The following is a 12,648-nucleotide window of genomic DNA, read 5'->3' as shown; positions in this document are numbered from 1 at the left end:
GTCAGAAAGTGCTCGAGGCTCCATTGGAAATGCGCCAGGTACAAGACAAATATACCGACCCCAGTGGGGGCAAAGAGCGAGGAGAGAGCCCGGCGGTATTTAGAGTGACGTTGATGGCGGATCTGTAGTCAGTGCCATACTCGAGACCAGATCTAGCAATAGATTCCCATCTTCGGTTGGGCATCTCCATACCTCTGGTGGACCATGTGCGGCCATTCCCGGAGCAGGAAACAGTCTGGGTGTATGTGAGTCGAATAACATATCTTTGTAGACCCCGATCGCCTACTGATGGTAGCCTCACTAGTCGATATAGCAGGCTGGGTTAACTGTTGTAGGAGTGGTGTAGGCCCACATAGGCACCCGGTAAGATTGATAGGGGGTCCAAAGAGTGAGAAAATCCCTTGGCGGATAACATGGTTACATTTGCGCATCCCTCAGCATATCATAGCACCCAGAAGTCTTTCTGTAATGGGATGAGCTTTGGCATAGTATTAACCGACTTCTGTGCCCCAATGGGGGCAGCGTTCTGCAAAGAATGGGCGGCCTGATCAGCAACAGCGCACTTTGTTCCGAAGATGTGGTGTTTTTCTCAGCCACGTTTGCAATATGCGGACCGTTCCGTCAAGGCGCAGTCAAGATGTACCTGGTCTCAGCCTCAGGAACGATTGCAGGGTGACCGAATGAGGAAGGGAGATCTGCAACAAAATATGTAGATGGCGTCAGGGAGAAGACCAGTTGAAAATCCAAGACCTCGTATATTGCGCGAGGCTGTCGATATCGTGCCGCCTTTAGTGTCGTGCACTAGCGTCCAAAATGAGAATGGATCATTGGTCCTCGCGACCAACACTTGTCCGCCAGCATCAAGTTTCAGCTCCCTTAGAGTCTCACCCGAGCCCCGCTGCTTTTATAACCGCTCACCTCGTCACTCATCCTCTTCTGGCCCTTCACTCACCGTCGTCCTCGAGGGGCTTTAATGTTCTAAAGAACTACCCAATCATGAATCTCGTTGTTAAGCTCCCCGTTTTTTGAGTGTCGTAAAGGTAAGTTAACTTTGCTTGTAAAGTCGTTGCCCAGAAATCCGCTTCCGGTTTAGACTGCCTATAGAAGATGATGCAGTAGAATTACCTCAATACATGCTATCTCAAATGACATCTCCAGTAACCTTTCACTTATATATACTTCGCCCGCAGCTGGCTAATCAGTCGTACGTCGTCCTTGGAAGGCGCTGTTGCAATGATGCTTTCGGCCAAACCAAGCATCTCCCGTTCCCAGTTCGGCACTTGGGGGTTATTGCGCATACTCGGCACTCTCGTCAAAACCCAAAGCAGCCCGGCGAGCACGAAACTCGGCGCCGCAACACCAAAATAGTATATCAATTTGGGTGTGACACTATTTCCCAACTTCTGGACCAGCGCAAGCCCTTCCTTAGCCGCCCCGGCACTCAGATTTGCTTCTGCCCATGTCACTCCCGATTTCCTCTTGGCAGCCGCAACGGCCGCGCTCATGACACCAACGACGATGGCGGCATGTGTGCGTAGCCAGCTCTGCATATCAGGCTCGTGGACACACTTAATCCCTGCCGAGGAGAAGATGGAGCGCCATTCGGGTGACGAGACAATGGTAATTTGGCCGAAGCTCAAAAATTGGTGCACCAATGCTCCGTCATGGAAAGAGGCCATGATCGCCGGAAATCCCACGATGCAGCGTTCTTTTCCCAAAACGTCGAAGTATCTGTCCAGTGATGCAAAAGTGTTGAACATGAATAGAATCTCGGTTGACTTTGGACATGCCTTGAGCGTAGCGAACAACTGCTCGTCAAATTGGTGCTCGGTAACGGTCAGGAGGACGAGGTCCCAGGGTTGTGAGGTGTCGAGGGATCCGACGGCGACCACAGGAGTCTTCGAGATCTCAGGCGCTTTCTCCGATTTCTTTGTGAGAACACCGCCATTTGCCTGGAGACTTGCAAGTCGCTGGCCACGACCTACGATTGTGACTTCGTGTCCGGCCTTCACAAGATGCACCGCGAAGGCGCAGCCAACTGGTCCAGCGCCAATGATGGCAATCTTTTTCTTTTCCGTGGCCATGTGGTGAAATGTAAAGTCGGCCGAGACAGACGAGGTCGTTCTGTGGAAGTCGGACCACGCAGATTTTACATCAACGCTTGACTGAAATGAAAGAGCCGCGTGCTTGATTCACAAGACGTGAAGATGACGGTGAAGAATGGGATTTGTAGCCAGGACACATTGAACGGACAATTTGTTCGTCCGTCGCCGCGGCAATTTGACTCGAAGCCCTCATGCCTCGTGTGAGGAGCGACCTCTAGGCAACATTAAAACTGGAAGCGCTATACTGTGATAAGTATCACCCCAAGCTAAAAAGACGATAGCGGCGAAACAAAGGGGGCACTTTACTCGTACTCGTAATGATGGTCGGTGCGAACACGGCCTGGCCCCTGGGAATGCAACCCCACGTTGGAGCCGGGAGCGGGAAGACCTAGCTCGCTGGTTATGTAATATGGTATTTGTGCCATGGACGCCAAGGCGCCAGGGCTTTTGGGGTTGAGCACAGGGCGGCATCACCCTCTTCCCGAAACGGGGTGAGTCGCGAGCCAGTTTTTCCATACCTTGGCGTTCGCATTTACACCCCACTATTCGTGCGCTGCTCGAACATTTGTCTATGAACAAATTTAGCCTCGAGCCTTTGCAACCTGTCCAGCATCCAACATGTCCGAAATCAGTCTTGCGGAAACAATCAGTGCAATCAGCGTCAACGACGAATGGGGGCCGGCGATCACCACCGCCACCACTCTCGATGGCGTCCCTTACGCCCCATACTCCAAGAGCGATAAACTAGGTCGTATGGCCGACTGGACACAAGAAGGCAAAGAAGGCCGAGACCGAGGCGGTAGACAATATGGGCGAAACTACAGGGGTGAGGTTCTGTTGGACTAGAACAGCAGGACGTAACTGACGGTGGGCGTCTAGATCAACAAATTTACGGCGCAGGCACATCCTCCCTTTTCGCCGTACAAGCTGCCGAAGATGAAGCCACCTTCTCTGTTGTCGACAACACCAGAACAACCGCAAAGGGCCGTGGCTTCGGTCGGGGCGGTGTAACAGTCTTCCGTGGCCGAGGCCAGCGAGGAGCTGCCCAACGTGGAGCAAGAGGAGCTTTCCAAAGAGTCGGACAAGGTCGCACTGGAGGTCAACAGCAAGGACAGTTCTTCGACAATAGGGGTGGCCGAGGCGGCAGAGGTCGTCGATTCGGGTGGCGAGACTACGACAAGCCGCAACGAAACCGTGATGCTTCAGTCAACATCCGGCCCGATTGGACCATGAAGGAGGAAATCGATTTTAACCGACTCGCGAAACTCAACCTCGAGACTTCCGACGGCGAAGATATCGACAGCTACGGATTCCTCTATTATTATGACCGGTCTTACGACAAGGCTCCGGTGAAGAACACGGAGCGCAAACTCCTGTCCCTTGAACGAGCCGCGTACAACGTGACCACGTCGGCCGACCCCGTGATCCAAGAACTGGCCGAGAAGGACGAGGCCACCATCTTCGCCACCTCGGATATCCTCTCCATGCTCATGTGCGCGACTCGATCTGTGTACAGCTGGGACATTGTGATCCTGAAACACGGCAACAAGATCTTCCTGGACAAGCGACCCGACAGTTCAATCGACCTTGTCACAGTCAATGAAAATGCCGCCGATGCACCCCTGGAAGCAGACACCTCGACCACGCCATCCCAACAACAAACCGGAGTCAAACCGGACAGCATCAACACTCCCTCCAACCTGGCCATGGAAGCCACAATGATCAACCACAACTTCGCCTTCCAGACGGTGATCGAAAACCCCAACAGCAAGGTCGAATTCCCCCACCCGAACCCGTTCTACAGTGCCTCGGAGGAAACCGACCCGCTCGCCTCGAAAGCATACAAGTACCGCCGCTTTGATCTCTCACTGGAGCGAGACGAGGAGCCCCTGAACCTGATCGTGCGCACGGAGCTCGACGCCGCGATCAAGAACAACATCTCCGGAGAGGACCAGTTCCTCATGCTGAAGGCGCTCAACGAGTTCGACCACAAGGCTCAAGGCAGCGGCGGCGCGCTGGACTGGCGCACGAAACTCACCTCCCAGCGGGGTGCCGTGGTGGCCACGGAGATGAAGAACAACAGCTGCAAGCTGGCGCGGTGGACGACGCAGGCCATCCTCGCCAGGGCGGACCAGATGAAGCTGGGCTTCGTGTCGCGCGCCAACCCGAAGAGCGCGGCCAACCACGTCATCCTGGGCGTCGTGGGCTACAAGCCGCGCGAGTTCGCAAGCCAGATGAACCTGGGCTTCTCGAACGGGTGGGGCATCGTCCGCACCATCGTTGACCTCGTCCGGAGCATGTCCGATGCCGCCGACGAGGAGGACGAGGGGGCCGCGGACAAGGAAGAGGGCGCCCGCGCAAAGGACCGCAAATACGTCCTGGTCAAGGACCCGAACAAGCCGGTCATCAGGCTGTACGAGGTGCCCCTGCACACTTTTGAGGATGAGGACGACGGGATGACAGGCACGGTAGGCGAGACGGACGGCGCTGGCGAGGAGGCAGAGGAATAAAATTAAGCAGATGCATTTGGAGCAAGTTGCAATGAGATGGGAGTCGGAAAGCGGAACACTACCACAACGACTTTCCATTTACCTACCTGGACCTTCGTACGTAGGTTAGGGAACACCGATCCCACACAGCTCTCAAAAGGGACTGGCCCCGAGACATGACATCTCGAGGCAAGGCACACGGAACAATCCTTCCGATGAATTCGCCATATGAAGGGGGGGAAGAAAGGGCGATACCGCTGTGCTCTGCACCAGGACTGGGACTTGAATCATGTCATTTTCACGCAGGCATAAACACTACCAGGATGAAAGGGTGGATGGCGGGAGGACCGGTTCTCTCGCGATCCCGGAATGGATGCTGGCGGGGGGTGGAAGGAAGCGTTTGGGTGCTCTCCCTGCGATATTCACGACCACACCACGACGATAGACGAGGCGCAAAAACGCCATCTCCAAAAGTATCACACAAGAGTCTCCCCCTCCCTTTGTGGAGACTTTTAAAAACATCTTTTTTCCGGTCAAAGAACAAGGCGAGTCATGTCCGTGGGGGGAGGATTGTAGGGTCGTATATCTCTGAATGTAAATCCATTGCATGCCCTCAAGTCTAGCTGGGTATATATTATCCATCTATTTGTGACGCCAATGCTATGCTACATATGCTATACAAGACTTGCAACAAAGGCTGAAATTTCAAACCCATTGGCATCAGTTTGCGAACTTTTGCGCTCTCTGTAACATTCCACCCAGCGGTTCCGCCTTATCGGACTCGGCCCATACTCTTGCCAATCTCACTCTCCCAATTTGCTGCCCTCTCAAAACCATTCGATGAGGTCTGGAAATCCATCATGGCTTGGTAGATGGCTTCTTTGGAGGTGGTCACAAACGGGCCGTACTGAACAATGTTCTGATCCAACGGCTGACCTGCGACGAGGATGAATCGCGCTCCTTCTTGGGCGCCTTCTTCGACTGAAGCAGTCACCACGTCACCGGCCTGCTCGAAGACGACGTTGTGGTAGGGAGTGACTGTTTCCGCTTTATGTGCATCGGAGCCGTTGGAGAACGTCGCCGCGCCTTCAAGCGTGTACGCAAACGCGTTCCATCCATGTGGAATTTCCTGCGTGATCTTTCCACCGGGTTGAATCGAGATATCAAGAAGCCACACGGGGGTGTAGGCCAGATCCTTGAGTGACTCAACGCCTTCACTTTTCCCGGAGATGACCTTTACCTCGACCTTCCCGTCTTCGGTCTTGGCGATTGGGATCTCCTCTGCACGTAGATCGCGGTACCGGGGTTCGCAGGATTTGAGGTTCTCGGGCAAGTCGACCCAGAGTTGCATGCCGACGCTGAGATCTTCGGTTTGCACGGGCATCTCAGCGTGTACGATTCCCCGGCCGGCAGTCATGAATTGGAGATCACCAGGCCCGATTTTTCCTGCGTTGCCGGCAAAATCTTCGTGGTTAACCCCGCCTTGCAGGAGGTAGGTGATTGTCTCTTGTCCTCGGTGAGGGTGGTCGGGGAACCCTGCACCAGGAGAAATCCTGAAATGATCGAGCATGAGGAAAGGTGTAAAATGGCGCAGTTTAGGTGTGCCGACCGAGCGCCGTACGACCGCGCCCGCGCCTTCTGACTGTTCGCGAGCAAGGAACGAGAATTTGATCTGTCGTGGAGTCGTCATGTTTGCTGTCGTGGTTGAGGCGAGACGAGAGGGGATTAGAGGTAGTCCTAGAAAGGGTGTTGTTGTAGATTTGGCGGTGGTTGTTGGGTTTATACGGTGTAGGATGTCGCTGAACACTGGTCTGGCTTGCTGAAGAAGCGTCTTCGAGGAGGCCAGAGTGCTGGAGTAGTATGCAATCAAAAGTGCTGTTGTGATGGTAATCAAGAAGGAGTAGATTTGCTTCATGGAAAGGAGAGGGAGGTTACTTATACCTTCAGGACACCATGGAACCTCGAATATGCTAGAATAGGCAAGCAGAATTCAACCATCAACATCAGAGGGGCAGTTTGTAGCTTATGAAGATCTTTCAATAGCATTTGTTGCTGCAAGGCCGCGGCGCAGAGACATCGATGACCAAATGCCGATGGATTTGGTGTCGGAAAACCTTCCGCGGGGCTGATTGTGTAAGAATCAGTCAGCAACCCATTCCCATGCGCCGAGTCATGTGACATGCCAAGAAACGGGCACATTTGTTGCCTCGCCGCCATCGCCGTTCGAAAGGCTGTCGAGACACAACCAGCTTATGTGGCCATCACCTGCACGGCACCGCGGGGACCTCTTCAACACCGACCTAGTTGTGTACGTGTGCCGGATTTCTGTGAAGAAGCTGTCTCGGGTGTCCGCCCGGTCATAGCCGCGAGCTGCAAAATGCCTTCTCTCATGCTCTGGTAGCTCCTGATGCCTGCTATTACCAGCGACAAGGCACAATGGAAGATTCCGACAGTCAAGCGTCAGTTTCCGAAACAGAAGTGTCTCCCACAGCAGTAAATACCGGGCCACCAGGGCCGAACTTCGAGCTCGTCATCATCTCCTACGGCCATGCCAAGGGCCCGCTCACTCTCCCAGCAGAGAGTGGCAGTGTCGAGCGGCTCACCTTTTCCGTAAGAGACATCAAAAACCCGCCTGCCAGGCTTCGCAGGACGCATACGGGCCTATCCTCTCATCTGCGCAAGGAAGTCATGGCCAACCAGGCCGCCGACGCAAGATTGAATTTCATTGTCGAGGCTGTGCGGACGAAGATGGGTGAGATGAAGCTCGCCCACGAGAGAGGCAGCACAAGCACGGAGACACCTTTACCCTCGAGAGGGCAGTCAACGCTCGTTGTCGGTATCATGTGCGAACGAGGGAAACATCGCAGTGTCGCCTTTGCGGAGGAGCTTTCTCGGAAAATCCAAGCAGATAACTCTTGGGTGGTCTCGGTTCAGCATCGTGAGCTGGGACTGTTGCCAGATGGCAAAGGCGCTGTTATCGGGGATGAGAACATCCTGACGGGAGGTGGACAAGCCGGAGACAAGCCCAAGACACAACGTCATATGCCCAGGAAGAAAGGTAGGTCGTCAGACAGAAGGTTTGCGCAAGAAGCTGTCCCTGATGTCGAGGAGGACACTTGAAAGCCCCTCGCATGGAGAGGAACAAGAGCTATCATTCTACCGGCGCTGAATGGGCCACTTCCGATGGTTGTTTATAGAAATCTGTCCATGCTTTGTAATATCGCAACCTTTGCCCTCCCGGCTACGTATCTCTATTACCTGCACAAGAAGGAGGCCAGCATTCCGCCCTGGGCATCTCGGAAAGCAGATCAATCGGTTCCTCGATCTGCCTGGGGAGCTACTATTCCGAGTTGAGTAGCTCGGTCTGGCCGTCCTCTCGCACCCATGCTCCGACTCGCCCGCTACAACCTTGAAGGGGTTACTTTCCCTGCCTGTAGGTAACTGGCAAGTCCTCGATCCGGTTCGCGGGGAAGAAACGACCCATCGTCCTAGCTACAGTCTGCAGTCTGCAAACTGGAGTTTCGAGTCTGGCGAGCTTCAGGCCTGCCCCCACTCCTCCGCCTGGGGGCCATACTCATCCCGTCTTACGGGGTACGTACATCCATATTACGTCTGTGCAATCTATATATATTATACAAACCATCCTCGGCACCATACATTGTTAAAACAATCCAAACCTGTGAGGGTGTCGCTCTCTCTCCCATCTCGAGGGCTGCTTCTCTTGCTCTGGGTCCTCTTTTTATGTTTCACGCATGTATATATGCCTTTCCACCAGTTTCCCGTATCGCAGAAAACCAGAGTTCTTGAGGAGGCAAATTTGATCGTCGTCTCGAAGTGAAACCATGTTCTACGAACCGGGCAAGACGGAGCATAACCTGCCCTATGATCCGTTCAAGGTCAGTCTCTGAGTTTTGCTCGGTCGCTCAATCCAATTCGTTTCGATTCCAATGGTCTGCCCTTCGTCCTCAGTGATGGTTGCCAGTACATGAAGAAGGAGACGAAGAAACATGTATGCTCGAAGATGGACAAGGGATACCTCGTTTTCCTATTTCCATCGCGATGCTCTGCTTTGCTCTCTCCTCACGATTCTCACTCTTCTGCACAGGCCTGCGTCATCCCACGCCCGATAGGCTGGATCAGCACCGTCTCGCCTCCCCAACCATCCACATCTACTTCCGACTCCGCCAGCAGCAATGGCCACCTCGAGCCAGAGACATCGCCATCGGGGTCGACATCGGGAACAACAACGCGGACCGCCAACCTCGCGCCCTTCAGCCAATTCAACAACCTGACCTTCGACCCGCCGTTCGTCATGTTCTCGGCGAACCAGACGCCCTCGGGCGCGCAAAAGGACACGGTGCGCAACGTCGAGGCCACGGGCGTCTTCTGCTGGCAGCTCGCGACCTGGGACCTGCGTGAGGCCGTCAACATCTCCGCCGAGCAGGTCGCCTACGGGGTCGACGAGTTCGAGCGCGCGGGCCTGGACAAGGAGTGGTCCACCGTGCTCACGACGCCGGTGCCCATGGTCAAAGCCTCGCCCGTCAAGTTCGAGTGCGAGTACCACTCCACGCTGCGCTTGCCGGGGAATCCGCCCATGGGCACCGTCGACGTGGTGATTGGCAAGGTCGTGGGGATCCATATCGACGACCGTGTCCTGACTGAGGACGGGAAGATCGATGTCGCAAAAACGCTACCCATCGCAAGGTGCGGCTATTACGACTACGCCGTCGTCCGGGAGACGTTCGAGATGATCATTCCCGGCACCACCGAAGCCATTCGCTACGGCATGGAGGGCAATGTGAGGAAGCACAAGGCGGCCAGAGAGGCGGCCAACAAGATGGGCGTCAGTGAGTCGGGTCCACCGTGACAGCAGGATCATCCTCAACCATACGGTACCCAAGTCCTCAAGGGTTCTCTATTGACATATCGTGCTATCCTGATGCAATATACAGTTGGGCTTGAGCGTGATTTTTGCCATTGAATTCCAAAACGAGGGGTCTGTGCCAATATGGTATACTTCCCCTAGCAATACCTGTAATTTCCGGAAGCTGGCACAGCACTCGGCTTGATATCTCCCATCATCAAACAATGCCCTTGCACAATCGTTCGTCCTCCTCCATACCCTCGGCGGGGTCTGTAGAAGTCGCTGTCTTGAGGGTTTCGCCAGAGCCACTGTCTTGAGATGTTTCACTCCCTGCAGACCATTTGCTTTCGATTGTAGTCGATCTCCCCCGATTCAATGGTCGTGCATTCAAGGTCTCACTTCCCGTCTCTGAGCTTCGACTTTTGAGACGCTTCAACCGAGGGATTCTTGTTGTATGTCCGCGCACAGGTCTGTGTTCGGGTTCGGTAATTGGATCATACGTGGAGCTCGAACCACTGGCTTTGCGAGGTATGAATCTCCTCAAGACCTCCGCAGCTCTGGCTAGCTTTTCTTCTTCTGTATCACGAGGAATGTATGGTGGAGTGCTTACTGAGCCAACACAATCGCTCCGGCCCAGACTATACTTGTCAGGCTCAGTCGTATTGTCGAGCCCACATTGTTCAACACGTCCGTCACCGCAGTTTGATGTCTCTTGTCCGTCTTCGAAAGGACACGACTCGTACTCGTCGGTATGTAATCCGTAACCAGCTCTTGCTGACGCACGTATAGACAAAGGCGGCGGAACGCATGCTGGAGATGGGGTATCCCGTACACGAGGTACCGTTGGCCAGAATGGACTGGCTTTGGAGCTGCCCAGATCTTCCGCAGACCCTTCTTTTTGGGTCTATGTAGTGTTAGTATCAGATTGATTTCTTGATCAACGTGGGTGATTAGAAGCTAACCTCCGAATTCTCAGGAAACAACAATGCCCCGCCGTCTGGTTCGCTTTCACTCATAGTTACTGCAAGCGACGTTGACCTCTCGCATTTTTTCATACGAGGACCAGGGAAATAGGGGGAGAGTTGTCTCGGTTTGTTTTCCGGAAATGGTCTCTCGCACCGAAGGGCGAGCTCTGCCACCCAGGGTGGGTTGTGAAGAAAAGTCTCAGGTACATACAAGTATGGGTCCTAGAACAGAATCAGTGTCCTGTCGCTGCCAGCGCTGTTTCTCACTCACTTCGTCGGAGGTCGAATGCCGATAATCCTCTTTCTTCCTTGATTGCACGCTTGTCTCATCAGCAGTGGCAGAGGGCGGAAGGTGAAACGGACTCCATTCTGCAGTCGAATCTGGCAATGGAGCGATACCTGCTTTTACACGGATGTTTTCTTGCGAATTTGCATTCGAGTCTGAAATACTGTCTGTATCACAAGACTTCGTGGGCTTATAGCACTCCGGGTGCTTGAAACGGAGACGAATATCTTCATGAGTTGGATTTGCGTCCCATTTCTCCTCATGTTCACCTCTCTTCAACGATGAACCTGCTAAGACAACTGATTGTCCATCGGAGCAATCAGAGTCCGTATCGCTTTGAGCAGCCGCAGAAACGTCGAATTTATGCCTTGGCGCACCGTCTTCGAGCACATTTGGGGCTTCGATGAACAGTTCAGACGGACTGATCTCGCTGGAAAGCTTTGGCTCGTTTGCGCTTTCATCATGTTTGCGTGGTTGCGACACCAAACCCAAGCTAGAGATTGCCACCGTTGCTGTCGTGGGGCTACCTTCGGGCAGACATTGAACTTTTTCATCATTGGCGACGAAGTCTTTGTCAATGACGATGTCTGCGGATTGACAAGGTTCTGTTCCTCTGCCGGGAAACTGATTATCGTAATCTTGAAGCATGGTCCGCTCGATTTCTATGTCACGCTCATCATCCGGGTCTCTGAAAGGGTTCTCCACGGCGGCCATTGCACCCAAGGGCAATGGAAGTTCTGACACGGGTGTGTTGATGGACGAGACCTCCTGCAGCTCGTCCTCGGTGATGGATGTCTGGGCTGCAGCCATCGCTTGGCGGAAATTGATGGTGGAATTCAGTACTCGTGGAGGGGGAGGCCTGCCAGTCGGGATCAGATGTGGGTGGTCAGTCCCAAAGTATTGGAGAAGAGGCGTGCTCGCTAGCTGAACAGGAGGCAAAGAAGGCGTTGCTCTGGGTATATCGATAGGAGAAGACCTCGGTTCATCCTCGATAAGTGACTTTCCAGGCTTGAATCTGACCGACTTCTTTGGACTGACACTCTTCCCTGGGGAATGAGGTTTATTGATTGATGTATTGGTACCCTCAGTCTTTGAGTTGATCCTATTCTCCTTGTAAAACAATGAAGTCGGAGCCCGAATAGCGTCAGCTAATGTCTCGAGGAAGGTCTTTGGAGGTGATCCCGCCTGAGACGAGTCTGAGTATTTGCTGCTCGGAGTGCCCCGGCTCAGTTTAGACAATCTCGATAGAGAGGATGCGGCTGACAGCTTGAGAGGATGAGGGCTTGGTGTCCGATAGTACCGCTTAGATTTGTCCGATGTAGAGGAACTTCGGCCAGCTCTGAAAGGGTCGTCGTCGGGAATCGAGGCATCGTAAACAGAGGATAGTTCCTGCTCGAGGACATCATGCTGAGGTTTGATCGGCGAGGGGCTGCGACTCTTGTTAGCGGCTGGCTGGTCTGGCAGAGCCCAAACATACCTTGTATTGCCTCTCTTCCTGACCGAGCCGATGAGAGATGTTAAGCTTCTGCGGGGGGTCAGGCCAGGGACGGTCGCCGAACGAGCTCGTGGTGAAGGCGAGGGAGACTTGTGTTCTTCGGGCAGTTGGACCGCTTCGTTGACAGTCCGCCGGCGGAGGCTGGGAAACGGCATCGTCGATTAAGCTGATACACATGTGGATACAACGATGAGAAAGAAGTGTCGTCAGGCCTCAGTCCTCGAGAGAGGAAAGGCAGTAGGCTGGGAAAGTGTTTCCGGACTGAGTGTTTTGGACCAAGGCAGTGAGTGATCAAAGGTTGCCGCAGACTCTAGTGAGCAGGTACCAGGGAGCAGTGTGAGGTCAGTGCCACGGAGGAGAGTCTGGAAGGTGAAGGAGGGAAACAAGGACTTTGGGTCCTTCTGCGACTAGACCTAGAGTAAGGCAATGCAGCAACAGGTGAGA

The 12,648-nt window shown here is 53.9% G+C and overlaps 6 protein-coding genes across 6 annotated transcripts; 3 read left to right on the top strand and 3 right to left on the bottom strand.

Moving 5' to 3' along the window:
- Positions 1–1,057: 1,057 nt before the first annotated feature.
- On the bottom strand, positions 1,058–2,299 carry PV07_11046 (uncharacterized protein). The gene has a single exon (XM_016398434.1). It carries the CDS (start codon positions 2,082–2,084, stop codon positions 1,170–1,172), a length of 915 nt encoding a protein of 304 aa, XP_016242996.1. The 5' UTR covers positions 2,085–2,299; the 3' UTR covers positions 1,058–1,169.
- A 365-nt stretch (positions 2,300–2,664) lies between these two features.
- PV07_11045 (eukaryotic translation initiation factor 3 subunit D) lies at positions 2,665–5,293 on the top strand. The gene is made up of 2 exons (XM_016398433.1): positions 2,665–2,931; positions 2,985–5,293. The coding sequence occupies exons 1-2, from the start codon at positions 2,724–2,726 to the stop codon at positions 4,613–4,615; spliced, it is 1,839 nt and encodes a 612-aa protein (XP_016242995.1). The 5' UTR covers positions 2,665–2,723; the 3' UTR covers positions 4,616–5,293.
- Positions 5,176–6,647, bottom strand: PV07_11044 (uncharacterized protein). Its single transcript, XM_016398432.1, has one exon. It carries the CDS (start codon positions 6,507–6,509, stop codon positions 5,367–5,369), a length of 1,143 nt encoding a protein of 380 aa, XP_016242994.1. The 5' UTR covers positions 6,510–6,647; the 3' UTR covers positions 5,176–5,366.
- A 193-nt stretch (positions 6,648–6,840) lies between these two features.
- PV07_11043 (uncharacterized protein) lies at positions 6,841–7,869 on the top strand. The gene has a single exon (XM_016398431.1). It carries the CDS (start codon positions 7,031–7,033, stop codon positions 7,712–7,714), a length of 684 nt encoding a protein of 227 aa, XP_016242993.1. The 5' UTR covers positions 6,841–7,030; the 3' UTR covers positions 7,715–7,869.
- Positions 7,870–8,254: 385 nt separating this feature from the next.
- On the top strand, positions 8,255–9,468 carry PV07_11042 (uncharacterized protein). The gene is made up of 2 exons (XM_016398430.1): positions 8,255–8,490; positions 8,700–9,468. Exons 1-2 carry the CDS (start codon positions 8,437–8,439, stop codon positions 9,459–9,461), a joined length of 816 nt encoding a protein of 271 aa, XP_016242992.1. The 5' UTR covers positions 8,255–8,436; the 3' UTR covers positions 9,462–9,468.
- A 119-nt stretch (positions 9,469–9,587) lies between these two features.
- Positions 9,588–12,647, bottom strand: PV07_11041 (uncharacterized protein). The gene is made up of 4 exons (XM_016398429.1): positions 12,187–12,647; positions 10,695–12,138; positions 10,421–10,645; positions 9,588–10,362 (listed from the first exon to the last, which is right to left on the bottom strand). Exons 1-4 carry the CDS (start codon positions 12,357–12,359, stop codon positions 9,676–9,678), a joined length of 2,529 nt encoding a protein of 842 aa, XP_016242991.1. The 5' UTR covers positions 12,360–12,647; the 3' UTR covers positions 9,588–9,675.
- Position 12,648: the final 1 nt, after the last annotated feature.

Source organism: Cladophialophora immunda, assembly GCF_000835495.1.
Source record: "Cladophialophora immunda strain CBS 83496 unplaced genomic scaffold supercont1.7, whole genome shotgun sequence".
In the NCBI taxonomy this organism is placed as follows: domain Eukaryota; kingdom Fungi; phylum Ascomycota; class Eurotiomycetes; order Chaetothyriales; family Herpotrichiellaceae; genus Cladophialophora; species Cladophialophora immunda.
The sequence above is the reverse complement of the archived record's forward strand: the minus strand, read 5'-3'. Positions and strand labels throughout refer to the sequence as shown.